This window comes from Rana temporaria, chromosome 4, assembly GCF_905171775.1.
Source record: "Rana temporaria chromosome 4, aRanTem1.1, whole genome shotgun sequence".
Taxonomy (NCBI): Eukaryota; Metazoa; Chordata; class Amphibia; order Anura; family Ranidae; genus Rana; species Rana temporaria.
The window spans coordinates 38,443,152-38,466,365 of record NC_053492.1 but is presented as its reverse complement, the minus strand read 5'-3'; the positions used below and the strand labels follow the sequence as shown (position 1 = coordinate 38,466,365).

The window sequence follows — 23,214 nt, the reverse complement described above, 5'->3', positions numbered from 1 at the left end:
GGAACATTCGGCTCCCAGTACACAGCGGGAGCCAATCGGCAGGCGTAGCGCGACTCGCGCATGCCCCGTAGGGAACCGGGCAGTAAAGCCGGAGCACTTCACTTCCTGGTTCCCTCACCGAGGATGGTGGGGGGGCAGCAGAGTGACGAGCGATCGCTCGTCCTCTGCTGCGGAATGGCGCTGGACTCCAGGACAGGTAAGTGTCCTAAAATTAAAAGTCAGCAGCTGCAGTATTTGTAGCTGCTGACTTTTAATATTTTTTTTGCAGTGGAGATCCGCTTTAAATGACTAGAGACTCTCAAAGACAAAATGCGCATGGAGAAACTGGTAGCTGAAAACGACTCTTACAAGAAATCTAGACAGATCTGGTTGGTGTGGATATTGTTAAAAGATTCTTCTCAATTTCATCCCTTCCTGGTTAACCTTCTCTATATACTATAACACCTGTTCGATACTGGATATTACCCTTCAGGGTCCCCCCCCCCCCCCCCAACATTTGACTCAGTGCAGTATACAATACCTTCTTGGTCCTTTAGATCTATTTCTTTATATACTTATACTATACTATACTTTCTTTTACTCTTTTCTCCTCTTTGTTTCTTTCCTTCTCTCTCTATTTATTTTTGATTAATTTGATTAGGCCAACTCATCCAGCCTAGCCACCAAAGATGTGCTCCAGTTTGTCTGTACCTTGCCATTTTTCTAGGTTCACTCGGTCGTATTGTTACCCAATGAACAACTCTGTATGTGGTTTCTACCTGGATTTTACCTTTCTGGGCCTTGAGGTCATGCCTTTTTGTTTATGTCTACCTGGGTTTTTCTTGATAATAAACATATATTTGTTTAAAAAAGCCAACAAAGGGGTCTTCCACACATTCATAACAGAACTTGTTATTTACTGGTTATAAGAAACCTTCCCTAACCTTTTATAACTCTTCTTGAATTGGATATATTCTTAAAGCAAGCTTTTTTAAAACATCTACAACACCGTAACTCTGTGATGAAAAAAATATTTTTGTTGTTACAGCAGCAAATAACGGAAACTGTATTAGGCGATATCAAAGTCTTAGGTGTGTTTTTGGTGGAGCATATTTTTATTCTTATACAATGATTTTTTATTGAAATTGTATATAAAATTTAGTTTTAGACATTTTCTGTTGATTCTTTTGATTACCAACATATTGACACCTCAAAAGTCCAAATTTACACACACACACACACACAGCCTTAGGGAAGGATTAGACTTGTTCTGCTCTCTATATACAAAGAGGAAGTTGGACCCTGCCAGTGCAGTGTTGTGTAAGAAGTGACAGAGGGACAAACAGACTCCGATAGAGGAAGTATAAACATTTCCCACCTCCCTCTTCCCCCTTTTGAGTCAGGAACATCATAATTTGCAAATAAAGTGCAGATTCATTATTTGTTCACTCACAAACATCCAGTCTTCTTGGGGGGGGGGGGGGGAAGAAGTTGGAGGTACCCAGTGCCAAGTTTCTAGTTTTACCTTCTAGAAGTCTCCTGTGTTTGGACTCTTCACCTTTCTATACAACTTTTCAGGTCTCTTCATTGATGGGAAGTGCAAACAATCTGATTGGAGGATGTATGGACTGATCTAACAAGGTGAGACCCGACCAATCATTCTTCTGACTGCTCTAAACAAAGTGGACTTTTATATTCTGGGAGCCGACAGGCAATGGAAATTCCACTCAATGCTCACAGCACTGTATTTACAAATTGACCAGAAGTCTTTATAGTGTGTAGGCTCCATATAGATAGTGTATAAATGGATTATGTATACTGTATAGACGAGAGTCTGTATCTTTCTATATATCCCTGGGTCAAATATCCCTTCAATGATGAAGTCCCACCATCCATCCACTGATATCATGGGGAAATTACAAGTCCCATTATCCCTCTGTTGATATCCCCTGTGTCCAGCTAAGTGGGAACTATAAGTCCCAGTATCCCTCCAATATTATCACTTGAGTGTCCAGCCATGAGAAATATCCAGCTGCAGGTTCCTGAGTACCCTTGCCTATGCTATCCAAACTTTAACACAATTACTGGTGGCACATGATTTAGAGTGGAAGGGATGTGTATGTCCATATGAATCTGTGTACCCTGTACAAAATGTGGAAAATAAAATTGACTCAATAGAAAATAAATCTTTATACTCAACCCCTAACCATAACTGTTCCTTAACCATTACCCATCTTTCCTCTAGGTAAACTCCAAACCTGAATTATCACCTGACCTATCTGGTAGACCTCTTACTTGATGAGACTTTGGTGAGTCTTGGCTATAATTTGAAATGATTTGTGGAGGTGGCAAATTGTGACCCTAAACAGGGTAAAATTCCCTGATACACCATTTAGATGAATGATGGGATGAAGGTACAGATTTACTGTGGCCCCTTGCTTGTCTTTATCTGGCCCTTGGGGCACTATTTCATTTACTGATACCAGCAATAGAGTACAATTCTTCCCAACGATACCAACATTAGGGCACAATTTCTCCCAATGGTACCTAATATGGGGCACAAATCCTCCTAATGACACCTTTGATGGGGCACAATTTATCCCAATGACACCAAAGATGGTGCACCATTACTTCCACTGAAGCAAACGATGGGGCATTATGTTTTTACCACTGACATCTGGTCCTTTTCTACTCCCAATAGCCATAGTCTGGCCCCCCTAATGTTTGAAAGACAGTAAACTGGCCCTTTGTTTAGAAAGTTTGGAGACACCTGACCTAAGGGAACAACATCCTCTATATTGATTTACTTTATCGCACTACAAATAAGGTTACCATTGTTTGTGCTCCTTCCAGGTAATGTCATCTTGGGTCATCTCCAGACGACATGGCAAACTCTTTCTCCTCCTCACAAGGTATGATTTATGATACTTTTCAAAGCTTTCCACCATCTCACATCTCCAGAGATTGGAATCAGATTATAGGACATCTTACGTATCCATATTCTGCACATTTCCTGTAGACAGCTGGTCAGTCCACCCTTAGAAGGAGCATTCATAAACTCCACTGTCACATTGTGTCTTCATATTTTATTTAGCATTGATGGAAATGATCTACTAAGATGGCCCAGCAATTCAATGACTGGATTGCCCACAAATTTAATGATTTAATTTGGGGTAATCCTTTTTTAATAATCCTAAGGAGAATACAGGCCAATGTTACATGACACAGTTTACAGGGATCAATTTCCCAGCAGCATAACATCTATGATAAAACCCAGACTCCTCATTATTCAGGATGTAATTGTTTAAAGGATTTCAAATTTATTTTTTATGAAATTATTACTAAACGTGATATTTAAAAATGGTAATCTCTCTCTCTCTCTATAAAAAATATATATATATATATATATATATATATATATATATATATATATATATATATATACACACACACATTAAGAGGTCTATGGAAAATTTGCTTTTATGTCAGCATTTGCAAAGCTGTCATGAATAATTGCCATATAAGGTTTATTTCTTATGATCATCAACTTTTATTTATGGGCCATAATAGATAACCCATATTTGGGGTGTAACATGTTATAAATCCACCTCCCCGATCCCGGCTGTGCCAGCTAGCGCAGGGTTCTCCTCCACCCGCTAGCTAACTTTTTTTTTTTCTTTTTTTAAACGTGGCACCCAGCTATGACACTCATTCACAGCGGTCTGTGAATGGAAAAACTACAATGCCTGGCAGCCTTTGCGGCTGTCGTCTTGTCGTTTTCAATGAACTATCATGGCGGTGTGAGTGCCGTGATTTACCTGAAAAAAAACGTGCGTTTATTCGTTTTTTTTGAAAAGGTGAATTTATTCTTTAAATACTTTAATCGGGAAGATATAGCATTATGTCCACTTGATGGCACTGACTCAGTACACATCATAGGAATACATTACAGATTCTAATAAGGTGTATTACCCAAAACAATTGTAATTAGGTGTAACGCCCAAAACAGGGACATAGTCCATAATAACATTTCACATGGATTGAATTTGTGCAGCATGTGTGATTCCAAACTGTAGTTAAGCAGGGAACAGACCACTCATAGAAGACCTGTGCATTGGACTCTCATTGAGATAATAGGCCAGTCCCAAATAGAGGCCTCGCTCATACCTCTTATTCGTGCCAAATGCTCTGTGTCATGTTTGTTTAAATAAGGTCTGGAAGACTCCAAGGGAAGAACACACTAAATCCTCCCAGCAAGGATATATAAAAGAATCATGCAGAACTTCAAAACTGTAGAACTTGTAGTTGGTCGAAGAGGGAGACACAAGTGCAGCATATGGAAGTCACTTGCACTAATAGGCCCAGCAGAGTAAGAAGAAACTTAACCTTCCACTTTGGTTATGAGAGGTCCAGTCCATACAATAGGATCTCAGGTCCTTGGATTCATATGTGTAGAATATACTTGGTCTAATCTATGTATCTCTGGGAGGGCCATCCCAAAGGGGAAACAAGGATGGAAACCTGACCAGTTTCGTTTTTCACGCCGACTGCATCAGAGCCAGCCAGCTGACAGTACAGACATATCTTCTGTAATGTGTCAGAAACTGTCCAATCAGGATTAATGTTTATGGTTCCTGAATGTAACTGAGGTCCTCTCTGCAGGGTTGGATCCAGATGTCCTGGGAAAGGGCCCACAAACCCCTGGAGATCTTATGATATATTCTCTGGAGGATCTCAAAGGATGTGACTTCAAGAAATTTAAGAACAAATTGTCTGATTTTCCCTTTGGAGATAAACTTCCCATTCCCAGAGGAAGACTAGAAAATGCAGACTGGATCACCACCAAGGATGTCCTGATAAACACATATGGAGAAGAAGGGGCTCTGGATGTCATGATTAAAGTCTTTACTCTGACTGATTTGATGGGACCTGCAAATTACCTCCAGGAGAGAAGAGCACACAATGGTGAGTTCTTGTTTATAATGACCGTTTCCTAACAATTCCTGATAAATATCTGTGTGAGCATATCGCGTAGCACCGCTGACTCTGGGCGGGCATGATAACATCACCGCTAAACTCTGCCCTACACATGTTTCGTTTGATTAGACGTCTTCCATGGGGCAACAGAGTTCTTTGAGACTTTTGGGACATGCCATTCAAGTGAGGCTTGTGGCCTCCTGGGTGTGAGAGAGGGAGAGCTGGTGCTATCCATCTTTGCAGGATCTGTCATCTTTTAAACACTTCCAGTCTGGGCGAATACTGGTATTCCTCTCCTACATATAAAAAAACATATTTATTTTGTCGCGATTGTCACCCAACAAATCACAACAAAATTGTGCCGCGATTTGGGTGCCATTGAAAGTAACAAAGATTGTTAGTGTGTTTCGTGTTTTGCAGCGATTTGGAATCGCTGCCAGAATTGCAGCACCATGGTGTGAATGGAGCCTCAGGCTCGATTCATATCTATGCATGTGGCTTTTGAGCATTTCTGCAGTGCTTTTTGCTGTGCTTTGCACGTTTTTTTACCGCAATTTTGCTGGGATTTGCGTTTATATGCTTTTTTTTTGTTTTCTTTTGAAAATTTCATGGTTGAGTCGAATTAAGACGCAAAGCATGGCAAAATCGCAGTAAAAACACTACATGCATTTCTGCAGCTTCTCAATTGATGTCAATTGAACCAAAACCACCAAAAAAGTATGGTTTTGTGTTAAAAAAAGCCCCTGACCTTTTCCAAAAATGCATTGATGAGAATGTTCAAAAAAAAAATGGCCTGCGTTTCTGCAGAAAGCATGATAAAATGCTTTGGTGTGAATGGAGCCTAAAGTTTTGATAAGAAGTATTATAATCCCTTGGTGGTTGGTCCATGCACACTTACACACTTACATAGTTACATATAGTTACATAGTTGGTAAGGTTTAAAAAATACAGAAGTCTATCCAGTTCAACCTGTATAGGTGTGTGTGTGTGTGCTTGTGTTTATGTCAATAGCACAATGTACATCACTGTATGTTTTTTTGTTAAGGTACCCATCTAATAGTTTTTCTTGATACTATTGAGGCTCCCTGCTGATACCACTGCTTGTGGAAGAGAATTCCACATCCTTGATGCTCTGACAGTAAAGAACTCTCTATGCAGTTTAAGGTTAAACCGCTTTTCTTTCAATATCAGTGAATGGCCACATGTCTTTTTAATTTCTGTTTCACATTTAAAAAAAAATTATAGGGTCACCAGTACGTTATTTGTACATCGCTATCATATCTCTCTCAAGCATCTCCTCTCCAGAGAGAATAAGTTCAATGCTTGTAGTCTTTCCCCATAGCTGAGATCCTCTAGTCTCTTTATTAGCTTTGTTGCCCTTCTCTGGTCTTTCCCCAGACATCCCTCCTGAGGACTAGTGCCCAGAACTGGATGGCATATTCGAGATACGGCCGGATCAGAGTCTTGTAGAGTGGGAGAATTATCGTTTTATCTCTGGAGTAAATCCCATTTCTAATGCATGCTAATATTCTGTTGGCTTTGCTTGCAGTAGCTTGGCATTTCATGCCATTGCTGAGCCTGTCATCTACTAGGACTCCCAGGTCCTTTTCCATCCTAGATTCCCCCAGAGGTTCTCCCCCTAGTGAGTAACTTGCATTCATAGCTTTAGCACCCAAATGCATTACTTTATATTTTTCAAAATTAAACCTCATTTGCTATGTAGTTGCCCACCCCATTTTTTTTACGCAAATATTGAGGTTGAGCTGTTTATCTCATTCTCTATATCTGCAACAGTGATTTATATGAGCCAAGAGGCGCACAAACTCAAACAAATCAATCAAGCGCTTATGAAAAACTAGCCTGTAGATTGAAAATAAATGTCAAAATTATTGACTACAGCTGCTGCCTTATACTAAGGAGGCTCTTTGTAAACAAAAAAACTTCACATAGACGATAATTTTTGCACAGGGTAAATATAAATTCACAAAGGATATGAATATCCACCAGGCAGCGCTTATGTATATATGTGCAAACAAATGAACATATAAAAGATCTGATTAATTTCTGTCCATAACATGTGTTAAACACATTCAGAAAAGTTTGTAAAAGAAAACGAATAGTCCAATTAGTCCCAAAGGAGAAAAGATGAAAATCTTGTTTGTTGCCAGAAGACCACACCACCACACGTGTGCTGAAAAGAGAGGGGGGGTGTGGATAGCAGCCCCCTCTTAGAAAGACTCTTACCAGAAATCAATCAAAAGACAGCATAAGGGTAATCAATCTGGAATCAGTCTTGGTGTATATCTCCTCAGCTGGATCAATTAATTGCTCAAAGATCACCATAGGAAGAAAAAGGAGTTGGACATAGCGTAATCCCATTTAAAAAGTTTTAATCAAATTCATACAAAAATCCATCTGGATGTACACTTACATACTGTAGAATCATAAAATCATCAGCATTTTTTGTCATGTAATACCATGAACGCCCAAAAGACAGGTGTGCGGATAGCGTCTCCTACCACTCTCCGCTTTAGAAGACACATTCGGCTCCAACACCGTCGGCGTCCTTACTCAAATTACTTGACTCCGCCCTGACTAGTTCCGTCATTCGACATCATCAAAGGGGTGGAGTCAAGCAACGTGTACTTCCTTTATATACGCACTGCGTTGCGGTCCATTGCTATGCGCCGTGTGGCCCATACGTCAGACGGGAAAGTGTCTCCAGGGGAGTGATCACCTACTTCTTGTGTCTGTTTGTTAGTACACAGAACGCTGATCTTACGTTATGACTAGTGATGTCCCGATACCCATACTAGTATCGGTATCGGGACCGATACCAAGCATTTCCCCGAGTACTTGTACTCAGGGAAATGCTCCCGATGCCTCAGCCGATACTTGAGCGGGCAGGCAGGGGAGTTGCAAATCTTCTCTCCCCCATGGTCAGTGTTGTCTTCCCCTGTCCGTGCTGCTCTCTCACCTCCCCCCGTCCGTCCGTGCCATTCTCTCTCCTCCCCTTCCCCTGTCCGTCCGGTTCTCTCTCCCCCCCTGTCCATGCAGTGCTCTTTCCTCCCCTTCCCCCGTCCGTCCGTCCCGTTCTCTCTTCCCCCCCCGTCCATGCAGTGTTCTTTCCTCCCCTTTCCCCGTCCGTCCCATTCTCTCTCCCCCCCCCCCCCGTCCATGCAGTGTTCTTTCCTCCCCTTCCCCCGTCCGTCCCGTTCTCTCTTCCCCCCCGTCCATGCAGTGTTCTTTCCTCCCCGTCCGTCCATCCCGTTCTCTCTCCCCCCCCCCCGTCCGTCCCTGCAGTCTCTCTCCATCCATCCCGTCCCCGTCCGTGCCGCTCTCCCCCCTCAATCTGTCAGGGGGGAGAGCGGAGGTAGGAGCCGCTAAGCCTGGCTCCTACCTTTTCTGAATGAACAGAGTCGGTGATTACCGACTCTGTCCATTCATATAACTGAGCATCGTAACCTCCTGTGTTTACGATGCTTCAGTTTATGAATGGAGGAGCTTCCCTCCATTCATTTCAGCTGAAGCTGCTGAGAAAGGGACTGGGGAATCTGTTTCCCTAGTCCCTTTCTCTGTCTTAAAGGGGAGATGACAGAGGTCTGTTAAGACCCCTGAAATCTCACCAAAGCCCCCCAACAGGGCTGATTAAAATAAAAAATTGCAATAAATATTAAAAAATAAATAAAATGTAAAAAAAAAAAAAAACACACTGACAATTCACCCCCCCCCCCCCCCTAAAAAAATAAATAAATTAAAATCACTGTAAAAAAAAAAACATAGTAAAAAAAAATAGTAAACAAAAAAAAAAAATACTGCCACTGTCACATGACATTAAAAAAAGTATCGGTATTCGGTATCGGCGAGTACTTGAAAAAAAGTATCGGTACTTGTACTCGGTCTCAAAAAAGTGGTATCGGGACAACCCTAGTTATGACTCCTATCTGTAGACATCCCGAATGACGTCCCTAACAGGCCGACCTGGGCATATATACAATGGTGCAATATTGTAATTGCATACCGCGGGCGAGGACACAAATTTATTTAAAAAAAAAAACACCTAGGGCCAGATCCACATACATTTAGATAGGCGCAGCGTATGTGAGATACGCTACGCCGCTGTAACTTACTTTTGAATTCTTCAAATCCACAAAGAATTCGCACCGTACGTTATGGCGGCGTAGTGTATCTCTCGGCACGTAATTCAAATCGGCGAGTAGGGGGCGTGTTTCATTTAAATGAAGCGCGTCCCCGCGCCGAATGAACTGCGCATGCGCCGTCCTTAAATTTCCCGCCGTGCATTGCGCTAAATGACGTCACACCAACGTCATTTTTTTAACTTAGACGTAAATTACGTCCATCCCTATTCACGGACGACGTACGCAAAAAAAAAATTCAAATTTCGACGCGGGAACGACGGCCATACTTAACATGGCAAGTCTAACTATACGCCGCAAAATACCAGCTTTAACTATACGCCGGAAAAAGCCGACTAGAGACGACGTAAGAGAATGTGATGGCCGCGCGTACGTTTGTGGATCGTCGAAATTTGCATACGCGGGAATTTGCATACCCGCGTCGGGTATTTTCATACCCGACGCGGAAAACGATGCAAACTCCACCCAGCGGACGCCGAAGTATTGCATCTACGATCCGAAGGCGTACGAAGCCGTACGCCTGTCGGATCGAACACAGATGCGGTCGTATCTTGGTTTGAGGATTCAAACTAAAGATACGACGCGGGTAATTTGAAAGTACGCCGGCGTATCAGTAGATACGCCAGCGTACTCTCTCTCTGGATCTGGCCCCTAGTGTCCAAACCTAATGGCGTGTATATGCGCATCGGCATTTAAAACATATCATTATGACAGTATGCTCAGCTGCCAATCACACAAGTTAGAAAATGCAGTACAAATCATTCTACATGATACAGCTAATATCATCACAGACCTCTGAACAGACTCTTAATGTCTATTTCAGAGTCTTATAAAATATTAACCCATAATCAATCTCGATAACAATCGGATTGACAATACAGCTAAAAATAATTATTAATAAAATTCAATTGGAAGAAGAGATTCACCCATTGGTGATAATAGAAAATTCAACAATAGTGATTATTAGATATGTGCATTCCCGTTCGTACAAATGTTATTTTCGTTCGAAAATGTTCATTTTCGTACCCGCAGAATAATGTGTACATACGAAAAAATTTAAGCACCAAAATACGAAAACTACGGGATTACGAATGAGTCGCATAACGAACAACCGCAAATACGAACGAACGATCCGAAGAAAATACAACAAAACAAAAACGTCAAAAGAACGAATATGACATCTATAACAAAAGACTTGCATTCTGTATTTTGTTTGAATCCTTGTTCTGTTCGTATTTTGATTTTCAGTCGTATGTTCATATGACATCTAACAAAAGATTTTCATTCTGTATTTTGTTTGAATCCTTTTTCTGTTTGTATGTTCATATGACATCTTATAACAAAAGATTTGTATTCTGTATTCTGAATTCCTTTTTTCTGTTCGTAATTTGGTTTCAAAATACAGAATGCAAATCTTTTGTTATAAGATGTCATTTTCGTTTTTTTTGAATGGGCAGTGAGTGTAGTTAGTGAAGCAGCTTCTCTTTTGTGCAGTACAGTAGTACAGTAAAGCCAAATAAACTTTTCTGTGGATTTTCATCTGAAGGGAGAGATCAGTTGGCCAGACTTTTGAACCTGGAACCCAAAAATGGTTTTCTGATGGAGTTTAAAAATGAACGAACGTTCGGTAAAACGATCGTTTTTATGTTTGTTGTTAAAAAAGTCTGACCAAGTGTATGGGGCTTAACAATAGTTAATATGGATGAGCCGCGTGTTGAAAGTGCCGCGAATCCCGCGATATATTTACGAAAGTACAAAATGACGAAAATTCACAAAAATTATTGTCTAACAAGTAACGAACATGAATTAAACAGAATAACTAACCATCCCGCATGTACGAAAATAAAACGGTAACCAAAATACGAAACGATCGGAATACGAAAAAATTGCGTCGTACGAAAAACGAATGGGAACGAACAGGAAAACGGGCGTCTTACGAAAAACGAACGGGAACGAACCTACGGAATGATACGAAACGGAACAAAAAAAAAAACGATTTCTGTGCACATGTCTAGTGATTATATAAAAAGTAATTATGTATGAACAAATGGTGATTATATATAAAGAGATGGTAATTATATAGAAAACACCCTATTAATCATATAAAAAACAACCATGTTGATTAAATAAAAAGAGACGTACATCTCATCCTATTAACAGGGGGGGCGGAGACACAGGGAAGAGGTGGATGCTACGCCAATTCTAGCGCCAATCTTAAATCCCCTTCTTTAAATCTGACTAATTCCAGAAATAGTCTAACCAGTTCAAACTTGGTCATATAAATGTCAATTTGAACTAGCCCAAGCGTCTCTCACCCTCTACTGTGAGAAAATACTGTTATATTATACCTATTTTAGGACCACATATGTCTGCATGTTCAGAGTATTTATAACTCAAAGGTGAACTCATAGTAGAACCTTTCCATACATCTATGTCAACATGAGATTCCTCACTTGACCCATATAGAAGCAAACCATAGCCCATAATGAAAACATGGTAATAATAAAATAATTGGATCATACTAAAATTCCAAAGAATCAGATAAAAAATTAGATTACTAAAAAATGAATCAATAAAATTGAAAAATATATATTAAATGTCACCGATTGTAGCAATTCACATCAAGTTCCACATTTATGCCAGCAGGGGTCAGAGTATTCATTGAATGTATCCAACAAGTTTCTCTTTTCGAGATCTCTCTCACCAAATTTGACCCTCTCCAGTTTGGTAGAATTCTGTCAATACCCCAGAACTTTAAACCAGAGGGGTCCTGATTATGGTACTTTTTAAAGTAGAGAGAGACTCTGTGATATTTAAAGCCGATTTCAATATTGTGTATGTGCTCCGATACACGTTTTTTTAAAGTTCTTTTTGTACGGCCTACGTACATTAAATTACATGGGCACTGTAAAACGTAAACCACATGTTTGGTACTACACATGATAAATTCCTCGATTTTAAAACCTACATTATTACCAGTGGATATAAAATCTTTTAAACCTTGTATAGGTGCAGACACCTTAGCACACGTTTTGCACCTTCTGCAGGCAAAAAAACCTTTGCAATCCCAAAAAGTTTGTGGTTTGGCTGGTGGGTCTAAAACTTTTTTGACCACCATATCGCCAAAATTGGGCGCTTTTTCTATATATAAACCAGTTTTTTTTTGGTAACACAGGATTTTAAGTTCTATCCATACAAATGATTTGCCAATGTTGTTTAAAGATTTTCTCTATATCCTTATACTGATCATTAAAATCAGAAATAAATCCCCACTCATGTTTATTATTATTGACGGGTGCTCTATTTTCTAAACAGGTCTCACGTGGTATATTACCCACTTCTGTAATTATTTTATCCAAAGATGGTTCATTATAGCCTTTTTGTATAAATCGTGTTTTAATGATTCCAGACTGAGAGTGAAAGTCCTCATTTGATGTGCAATTTCTTCTGATCCGCATTATTTGGCCCTGTGGAATATTTTTAAGCCATAGTGGGTGATGCCCACTAGTGATAGGCAAGTAACTGTTTCCGATCTGTTTCTTTAAAATAGACCGTAGTCACTAGGTCTCCATCTTGTCTTATAATGTTGACGTCTAAATAATGGATCTGATCTTTACTAAAAGTGTAGTCCAACACGATATTATTCTTATTTAAATTCAATTTGGCCATGAACTTGTGGAGAGAGCATTCACTTACTTCCCAAATGAACAGGTCATCAATGTACCTCTTATAGAGAAGCAACTGATCTCTCTTTCGTGAAAAAAAACGCCTTATCCTCCCACTCTCCCATGAATAGATTTGCCAAACTGGGAGCAAATTTTGCTCCCATGGCTACTCCCTTACATTGCGAATAAAACTGTTGGTCATACCAGAAATAATTGTGGGACAGGCAAAAATCAAGGGCCTGCCCCAAAGATACTTTCTGTTCGAAGGGGATATCATCCCTTTGGGATAGAGCCCAATTCAAAACTAGTAAGGAGTCTTCATGTTGGATAATAGTGTACAATGAGGCGACGTCTGCTGTTACAATAAAGACATCTGGTTTATTAGATAAATCAATTCCATTGATCACTTGAAGGAGATTCTTGGTGTCTTTTAAGTATGCTTTTGTTTTCACAACACTTGCCTGTGAAAAGGTATCTAGATATTGTCCTAATCGTGCTGTCACCGATCCGATACAATTTACGATCGATCGGGCAGGAGGATTTGACACATCTTTGTGTATCTTCGGCAAGGTATAGATCGTCGAAATCCTGCATACACTAGGTACCAGATATTTAATTTTCTTTTTATTCACAACTTTACTTGCCGACCCCAGATCTATAAGTTTCTGTAGATCTTTCTGGAATGATGTTGTAGGGTCTGATTTCAGTCTGACATAAGTACTTAGATCTGCTAGCCTACCAGCCAGTTGGTTGTCATAAAACGATTTTTCTAAAATGACAACGCCCTCCTCCCTTGTCGGCAGGTCTGATGACTATGTCTTTTTTTTCTTCTAATAACTTTATCCCATCATGTACATGGCAATGATTCACGAATCTCTTTGGAACAGTTTGCTCTAAATCTCTTAATACCAGATTTTTGAACACTTCGATGTGCTGGTTTGCCGTATTTAGAGGGTTAAATAATGACCTATTTTTTAGGCCGCTATCAATGCCTACTATGGCGGAAAAATTTCTTGCTAGGTGCTGTTGGGACATTGTTCAGAAAGTATTTTTTAATATTAATCTTACGAATATACTTCTGAATGTCCATATATACATCAAACTTGTTTAAAAAAAAAATCGGAGCACATTTCATGCCTGACTGTAGAATATTTAGGTTTTTTTTGAGACAGCTCGATCTTACTTAAATTGTAGATACCTATGGGTCCTGATCCCTCCTTCTTTTTTTGGACTCTCCTGCCTGCCCTGCATCCCCTCCTTCCTGTGTTGGAGGGTCCGGTGGGTATTGATATTCTCTCTCTCTCTCTCTCTCTCTCTGTGGAGGTCTCCACCATCCCTGCTGCGGGAGAAGGTGCTGTTGGACTTCTGGGGGTCGGTGTCCATGTGGTCTGTGTGTTTGTTCGCCTCGGGTCCCTCTCCTCCCCCTCCCTAAAATAGGACGGGGGGAGTTGGGATTTCTCCATTTGTCGTGTCTAATAAGGGGCTCAAATTTATTAGACACAGGTACTTTGGCATAATACCCATTGTAGTCATTATACCCCTCAGGATATTGATATTGAGTGTGATGTGCACTTCCTCTATTTTTTTCCCTTCCTTTTTTCCCTCTACCACGTTTGCTTTTGAACTGGGGTGGTAAAGTACCCTAATTCTGTGTTGGTTGATGGGGAGTAGATTGATAAATAGAAATGGGATTTCTCTCCACTGGTCTCATTAAAGGAGTGGAAGGCAACATTTAAACGATTCTCTATATCGTTTATGACTACATTAAACAGAATTGGTCCCAGGACAGATCCTTGATGGACCCCACTTACCACACCAGACCATTCCGAGTACTCCCCATTTATCACAACCCTTTGGACTCGCCACTGTAGCCAGTTTTTAATCCATGTACTCACCCTTTGGTCCATGCCGACAGACCTTAGTTTGTAGAGTAAACGTTTTGTGGGGAACTGTATCAAATGCCTTTGCAAAATCCAGATTCACCCCGTCTACATGCCTTCCTTTATATAGATGGCAGCTCGCTTCAGGTGGACTTTAATATTTTGTTTATAGAAATGTATTATTATTTTTTGATTTGTTTGTTATACATAATATATTGAATTCAACGTTTTCCTGACAGCCCGATACTATTTATTTCAGTACAAAGACCCTACCCATCACCTGCAGGGATAAATAGGATTATGGATTTTTACAAAATGTTGTACAAATCTTCAATCTTCACAAGGACGTTGGGATTATGGGGCCAGATCCTCAGCCAGCGGTGCAAATTTAGTTTGTCCTAACTTATGTGATTTAAGTTACGTTGCCCTAAGTTGGTGTCGTAAGTGCCGTATCCACAGCGCATTTGCGTCTAAATGTGCGCCAGCGTAACTTAAATTCAGAGGCGTAAGGCGGGGTTTTTGCAAGTGGGAAGGAAGTGGGCGTGCTTCATTGTAATGAGCCGTGACCCCATGCAAATGAGGCGCCGGCCGTACTGCGCATGCGCGCACGAATCGGGACCTCACTGGGCATGTGCAGAACTGATCTCGGCGCAATCAGTGAGATAGGTAAAAGGCCAAGTGTACTTAGTTTGAGGATCGCCCTGTGTCTAAAAAGCACCACACACACACACTTCCCTTGCTAAAGTATATCCCATTGTTCCCCTTCCATGAGCAATTTGCTTCTGCTCTGTTTGTTTGTGTGTTGGTAAGTTGTGTTTGTGAGAAAAGTGTTTGAGGAGTTGGAGAGTCTAGTTGTTGTTTGTTTTTGAGAAGTGTATTTATTTAATTTGTTTGTTATTGTTTTTGCTGATTGTTTTTTGGTGTTTGTTTTTTGGTGTTTGTTTTTTGTTTGTTTGTTGGTGCGTGTTTCTTTTTGAATTACTATTAGCTGTGTCCTTGTGTGTTTAGATTTTGGTTCTTTTTTTGTGGTATAGATTTTTGTCAGGTTTTTGGGTGTGTATTGTCGATTGTTTGTCGGGTGTGTTTGTTGTTGCTGGGTGGTGTATGAGATGCCCCCTAAACGCAGGAAGCTTAATTTCACCCTGGGAGAGAAGCAAATTCTTGCTCGGGGCATTGTGAAATATGGGCGATTTCTGCATGGCCCTGAGAGCCAGAACACCACCCCGGCCAGGAGGAGGCAGCTTATTAAAAAGATCACGGACCAGATCAATGCGGCGGGGGGGGGGAGACTAGGACCCCCGCTGGCATACAGAAAAAAATAAATGATCTGAGAAGCGTCGTCCGGAATAAGATGGCAAGGATCGACGCCCATACCAGGGGCACTGGAGGAGGGGGACCCTGCCCAGTCAGACTGACGGAGGAGGAATGGGCAGTGGCCCAGTGTTTCCACCCACAGCAGGTGGTGGGCCTGCCTGGCTATACGTCAGATGTTCCTAGGAGGACAGGTAGGTTTTTTGGTTTATTCTCTGTTGATTAGCATGTGTGGGTGGGGGAAGGGAAGATGTGCCAAGTGTGTGGTTCCTCAAACATGTGATTGTTTTGTGTCCTCCACAGATGGCCAGGAGGTTGGAGGCCAGGAGGTTACACGCCAGGAGGTTACACGCCAGGAGGTTGGAGGCCAGGAGGTTGGAGGCCAGGAGGTTGCAGGCCCATCGGGCCAGGCTGCAGCACCACCCCCAAGACAGGCTGATGATGAGTCCCAAGAAGGGCAGGATTCCCCAGGGGAGGGGATTGGCCAAACCTCCACTCATGAGGAGGTTGAGGGGGAGGAGGTTGAGGGGGAGGAGGTTGAGTGGGAGGAGGATGATGAGGGGGAGGAGGAGGAAAATATGCAGATTGGCCGGGAAGTCCTCCTGGCCACTGATATGATGACCTTTGAGTCTTCCCCTGAGACTACCCCTGAGGCTGGCACCAGTCAGGCCACCATCAGGGGTAGCCCCTCCCACTTCTCCCCCAACAGGCCTCCAGTCACCAGGGTCACTCTCTCCCCTCCTCCAGGCCCGCAAGACTCAGCGGCAGCCAGGGGGACAACCCAGGAGACCGTGGCTGTGGGCGAGCGTCTGTCGGCCAGTGTGGTGAAGGACAATGCCCGGCAGACCCGCATTCTTGGAAAAATTCTGGAAAAACTGACGCAGATGGAGCACAGCCAGGGTGAAATGATGGAGGCACTCGGTGATGTGGCCACCAACTCAACGGCGGTCATTACATGTTTGAATGACATACAGACCGCCACAACGCGCGTGGCCCATGAGCTGAGTGCCCTGACCCAGGCTGTGCAGGACAATACAAGGTCTGGCCAGGCCAATGCGGCTGCCCTCACTGCCTGTCTCACTCGCATTGCAGGGGCCATGGAGGGCAGGCCAGCAGGGGCGGCTCCTCCTTCCCCAGCTCAACCCCCCCAGGAGGCTCCTCCTTCCCCAGCTCAACCCCCCCAGGAGGCTCCTCCTTCCCCAGCTCAACACCCCCAGGAGGCTCCTCCTTCCCCAGCTCAACCCCCCCCCCAATGGACATCCTCCGCGACGGCGTGGCCGTGCCCCTGCCCGTGCCCCTGCCCGTGCCCCTGCCCGTGCCCCTGCCCAGCCAAGGCGTAGCAATCGCCGCCGCTAAAAAATTTGCTGGGATACTTATGTTTTTTTGTTTATGCATTTTTTTTTTTTTTTTATTTGGTCTTCTGTACTTATGATTTGGTTTATGTGTGTGAATGTGGGGGGGTGGCATTCCTAAGAAATTAAGGTTGTCACCCTCAGTTTTGGTGGAGAAGGGATCCCCAGGACCAGGGAGAAGTGCAATCCCAGGTTCCTGAATGGTGTATGAATGCACAGTGACATAATTGGAGCCGTGGCGTGGCGTTACTGCTCCCAAGTCCCAAAGGGGGGGGGGGGGACTTGGATCTAATCCAATTCGATGTGCATGTGATGTGTCTGTGCAAGGAACCACAGTGGTGTGCATTCATGCATTATCATTGTGACTTTATTGATGTGCATTTACAGGGAAAAGATACATTCTTATTGTGACATTAATCATGTACATTTACTGGGAAAAAATGCCTTCTGCAAGGCGTCTCCTAGCTGTTGTGCCCTCAGCAGACCGGGTAGAGTTGGTTGGGATAGTATTGCCTGGGTCAGGGGTCAGGTCATTACATAAGTCAATATGCAGTCCCCTTCTGAGGGCAAAGTTGTGGAGTATGCAACATGCCCCAATTATTTGGCACACAAAGTCAGGGGAATACAGCAGGGTACCCCCAGACTTATCCAGGCATCTGAAGCGGGACTTCAGAAGCCCAAAGGTCCGTTCAACCACTCCCCGGGTTCGTATGTGCGCCTGGTTGTAGCGTTGCTCTCCTGGGGTTTGGGGGTTCCTGAATGGGGTCATTAGATGAGGTCCCAAGGCATATCCTGAGTCACCTGTAAGGGAAAAGACAGGAGGATATTAGTCATGCATGTGCCCCTTGTGATGTCAGCATCATGGGGGGGACATACCTGACACACATGTCACTCACCAATCAGCCAGCTGTCTCCATACATGTTCTGGTCAAAATCTCTTGAGATCTGGGTCTGCCGGTAAATGTAACTATCATGGCAGGATCCAGGAAATTTAGCACAGACGTGCCAGATGAGGCCATGGGCATCTACGATGACTTGCACATTGATGGAATGCCAGCCTTTACGATTCCGGAACATGTGCTCAGTATCATGGGGTGGTTGTAGTGCCACATGGGTACAATCAATGGCCCCGATGGTGCGTGGAAATCTGGCAATGTGATAAAAGTCGGTCATGGACTTTAAACGCTGATCCTCCTGGGTGGGTTTTTGAAACTGATCTCCCATGCGCCGCAGGATTGCAGGGACCACTTGGTGCACACACCTGCTGATGGAGGATTGTGCCATCCCAGCCACGCCTCCACTTGTGCGTTGGAATGAGCCAGTGGCCAGAAAATGCAAAGTGGCCAGTACTTTGGTGAGTGGCTGCAGTGCATGGGAGCGTTGGGTTGGGCTGGTAAGATCATCCTGAAGTATTGTTGTTAATTCCAGGATGGCCTCACGGGTAAATCTGTAGTTGCGGTAAACTTCACAAGCAGGCATGCCAAACAAATCTTGCCGTGGGCGGTAGACCCTCTCCTGTGCCCTCCTCCTCCTCCTCTGTGCCCTCCTCCTTCTTTGTGTCTCTATATCAACTAATGCAGCTAGTATCATTGCTGGTCCTGGCATTTTGGCAGAGAGATTTCAGTCCTGAACGTGTGTGTGCTGAGCTCTTCCTGAATGGTGTTGCTTCAGCAGACATTCAGACGGCATGTGTAAAATTAGGGCTGCTTTTATAAAGTGTAAATTCCCACCAAAAAACTAACAGGTGCGCACAGGGCGTAATCTACGGCGCACACACTTAATTCTGTGGATCGCCCTATCTCCCTCATTTGCATCTTTGCCTATCAAATAAAGCGGCGTGCCTAGCGTAATTTGCGCACGAGAATGCGCCGGCGTAATATTTTTAGGTAGGACGGAAAAGCCCGAATTTCAGGTGCTTCTCGTTTTGAGGATCGGGCGCAAAGATACACACCGTGTAAATTTAGAAAAATCGAGTTAAGTCGGCGTATCTCTTTTGTGGATCTGGCCCACGGTGTCTGGGAGTATCTGCTACACTCATGTCTAAGAGTGTTATTATTTTACCCATTTCAAAGGTTTGTCAGGACTAAACAGTTACCTATTTTTTTTTTTTTTTAGCTAAACTGAAGAATATGACACAGAGCAACAAGTTATCAGGTGAGTAGGAAATCTATGTTTGATATGAAATCTCTTCTGGATTAACATTTTGTTCTTTTTCAACTTGTATGATGTGTACATAGTTTGGATGCATCTACAATATCTATGTATTTCATGGGATATTTTCTTTCATGGTGACCTTTCAGGGTTTATGGTTAAAATACAATATTTCCATCTCTATCTTAAGCCTCATACACACAATCAGACTTTTCCATGGATTTTGGTCCGAAAGGGCGTTGGCCATGAACTTGGAATGCATTCACAAGGCAGGACTTTTTCAGCCAACTTTCACCAAAACATGTGATGTTTCTGCTCTTTACCACCACCCTTTGGGCAACTTCTGCTATTGTTGTCTGATCTTAAACATTGGTTCTGAGCATGCGTGTTTGTAATTTGGACTTAAGTCCGATGGACTTGTGTACACACAATCGGATTTTGCTCCATCGGACATTTGTTGCCGTAAAGTTTGTCTGTTTTCACAGTGAACATTTTTCCTATGAAAAACACAAAACATTTGTCCAATGGAGCATACACACGGTCGGATTGTCTGCTAAAACGGGTCCGTCGAACAATTGTTGTAAAAAAATCAGATGGTGTGTACGGGCCTTTATACATATTAGCACTGCACCAACACCTTTGCAGCCATTGTGTTATATGCTGGGTGTTTGTGCTCCTGTACCTTTAAGGAGGGGTGGCTCCCCTTCAGTCCACCTGCCCCTATCTATCCATTAGAATGCATGTGCCTCCACTGTGGGGACGCTCATTATTTAGTGTTAGGACCACAGATTACAGGGTGCCTTGGCGAGGCTCTGTGGCTCACTAATGCGTTTGCAAATGCGTGCAGACAAAACCCCTGTTTTTAACGCATACTGTTAGACAGGTTAATTGGTTGTTCTGCAGGCTGGTCGGTAAGGAAGCTTGGTTTTTCCCTGGGCATTCCCCAGGTTTTGTTGTTATCTGCTTTAGCCTTCCAATGCAACTTACTGCGATTGCCAGCTATAGATGGGGGCGGTGGACATGTTTGTTTCACCTGTGGTGCTTATATTGGTCCAGCAGTGCACCAACACCTTTTCAGCCATTGTGCTATATGCTGGGTGTTTGGTGTGCTCCTGTACCTTTAAGGAGGGGTGGCTCCCCTTCAGTCCACCTGCCCCTTTCTTTCCATTAGAATGCATGTGCCTCCAATGTGGGGACGCTCATTGTTTAGTGTTAGGACCACAGATTACAGGGTGCCTTGGTGCGGCTCTGTGGCTCACGCATGCGTTTGCAAATGCGTGCGGACAAACCCCCCGTTTTTAACGCATACTGTTAGACAGGTTAATTGGTTGTTTTGCAGGCTGGTCGGTAAGGAGGCTTGGTTTTTCCCTGGGCATTCCCCAGGTTTTGTTGTTATCTTTATACATATTATTTTGTGTGTGCATGAAGAATAAAATATTCTTGTTTCTCTCATAAAGAATTGGCAAAAGAATACAGAGAGTCTGCGAAGGGGATACTTCAGAGGATTAAAGAATATAATTCACGTATGGGAGAGTCTATTAATCTACGGAAAAGATATACCAAGTTATTCATGAGAAATGGACCCCCAAATAAAAAGGAAAAAGAACAAGAAATAAGGAGTACAGGCAGAAGACATCTACAGGTCATGGAGAAAAGATCTTCTGACGAATACTCCCCAACCACAATCCAGGCCCTCTTTGACCCCGATGAAGATGGTTGTATCCCCAACATTGTGGTGTTACAAGGACCTGCTGGGATTGGTAAAACAATGACCTCCAAGAAGATCATGCTGGACTGGGCCTTTGGGAATCTCTACCAAGACAAGTTTGACTTTGTGTTTTATTTGAGCTGTAGAGAAATCAACACCATCAATAGAAACATAAGTCTTGTGGAACTTTTATCCAGAACCTGCAGACTACAGTGTTCAGATGACCTGGTGTCTATTCTGAAGGATCCTGAAAGTCATAGAAAGCTTCTCTTTATAGTTGATGGGTTCGATGAACTAAGGTGGACTGTGGGGGAAGAATCGGAGACTTGTAATGATGTCTTTGAGGAAACCCACAAAGAAATAATTCTTCAAAGATTGCTCAGGAAACAGATTCTCCAACAATCTTCTCTGATCATCACTACAAGGTCACTGGCTATAAATAAACTTGACACGTTCATTGATTCTCGCAACGTGGAAATTCAGGGGTTTACAAGGGAAGATCGAGAGGAATATGTCCATAAATTCTTTGGAAATAAAGAAGATGCAGACAAGGTTCTCAGTATAATAAAAGACAATGAAGTTGTGTACACTATGTGTGCTGTCCCCATCATATGCTGGATTGCATGCACTGTAATGAAACAAGAAATAAAAAAAGATTTGGGTTTAATTCAATTTAAAACAATGACTTCAATTTACCTTCTCTACCTGGAGGTTTTAATAACCCATCACAGCAAGAAGGACCCGTCTGTACACTGGATACCTCAGGCCATACACACCTGTCTGAAGAAGCTGTGTGCTTTGGCCAATGAGGGAATTTTGAACCAACAAATCTTATTTGAGAACAAAGATCTAGAAAGACATGGACTTTCTCTGTCTGAGGTGGAGTCGGTATTTCTGAATGAGAACATCTTTGACTGGGAAGTCCGCACCCAGACTTGTTACAGCTTCATCCATCTGAGTGTACAGGAGTTCCTTGCTGCTCTGTATTATGTGCTGGATGATGGTTCTGGATTTACAAAAATCACTTTTCTTCCAGAGATTTGTAAGGGGAAATCACTAGATGGCTTTAGTTCAGGTTACCCACATTTAGCTTTAGCCGTACAATTCCTGTTTGGTCTCTTAAATGAAAAGCAGGTTACGACATTCTCAGAGAGCACAGGCATCAACATCTCACTACGAGCAAGATCTGCAATGAAAGAATGGACTGTGAAGGATATTAAGAAGGTTTTCCCTACTTTTGTTATCTTCTGTCTTTATGAGACTCAGGATGATGACATCATTAGAAGCGTCATGTCTAAATCAAGTTTATTGCTACATGGCTCACGTACTGGTCACTTGTGGATGAACACTAATTATTCCAAGCAGCTGAGCTATTGTTTGAAGACTTTGAAGAGCGAATGTGTTCAGTCTTTATATTTTGGATCGCTCACTGTGGATCCAGAGTGCCAGAAAAATCTATCTCCATTACTACACCTGTGTCAAGAGGTCAGGTAAGTGAGTGTGAGGATATCCTAGCTGAATTTAACGAATAGGCAGGGAAATACGTAGGGGGTGGTTTGGCTTACTTACCCTACTTAATTATAAATATGTGTTATCTTGTCTGTTCCTATAATTAGTCTATCAAAGCTCTGATAACATTACTGATATAATACCAATATTGGCTATAAAAATAAACACAAAAATAAACACAATGCTCAAAGAAGCAAAGGCCTTATTTTTTTTTACTAAGAATAGTAATACAGAGCATATAAAGCCAAAGAGGATGGTGCTATTATCTGGCTGCAAGATTTGCACAGTTAGCTCAATGGTTTTCTCCCTCGAATCAAGTGTCTTGGTTACATTTTGAAGAACAGTCAATTATACCAATCCATCTTCAAGGTACGGTATCTTATGGTCCAGGCAGGGGCGGACTGACAACTCATGGGGCCCCCGGGCAATAGAAGATTATGGGGCCCCTCTGGCTTACAGATGGCCACCACGCCAGGAGGCAGTGCAGCTAAAATCTTGGGATCTTCACATTAAAAGCATGTCAGT

General features: G+C 42.6%; 1 protein-coding gene across 1 annotated transcript in view; it reads left to right on the top strand.

The window, feature by feature from the left end:
- The first annotated feature begins 1,905 nt into the window (after positions 1-1,905).
- Positions 1,906-23,214, top strand: part of LOC120936134 (NACHT, LRR and PYD domains-containing protein 3-like) — a 36,822-nt gene continuing 15,513 nt past the window's right edge. Inside the window, exons 1-5 of the mRNA XM_040348263.1 lie at positions 1,906-2,288; positions 2,833-2,891; positions 4,642-4,944; positions 19,437-19,475; positions 20,930-22,670. Of these exons, the coding sequence (XP_040204197.1) occupies positions 2,864-2,891; positions 4,642-4,944; positions 19,437-19,475; positions 20,930-22,670 (2,111 nt within the window). The 5' untranslated portion in view covers positions 1,906-2,288; positions 2,833-2,863. The remainder of the gene's footprint in view (positions 2,289-2,832; positions 2,892-4,641; positions 4,945-19,436; positions 19,476-20,929; positions 22,671-23,214) is intronic.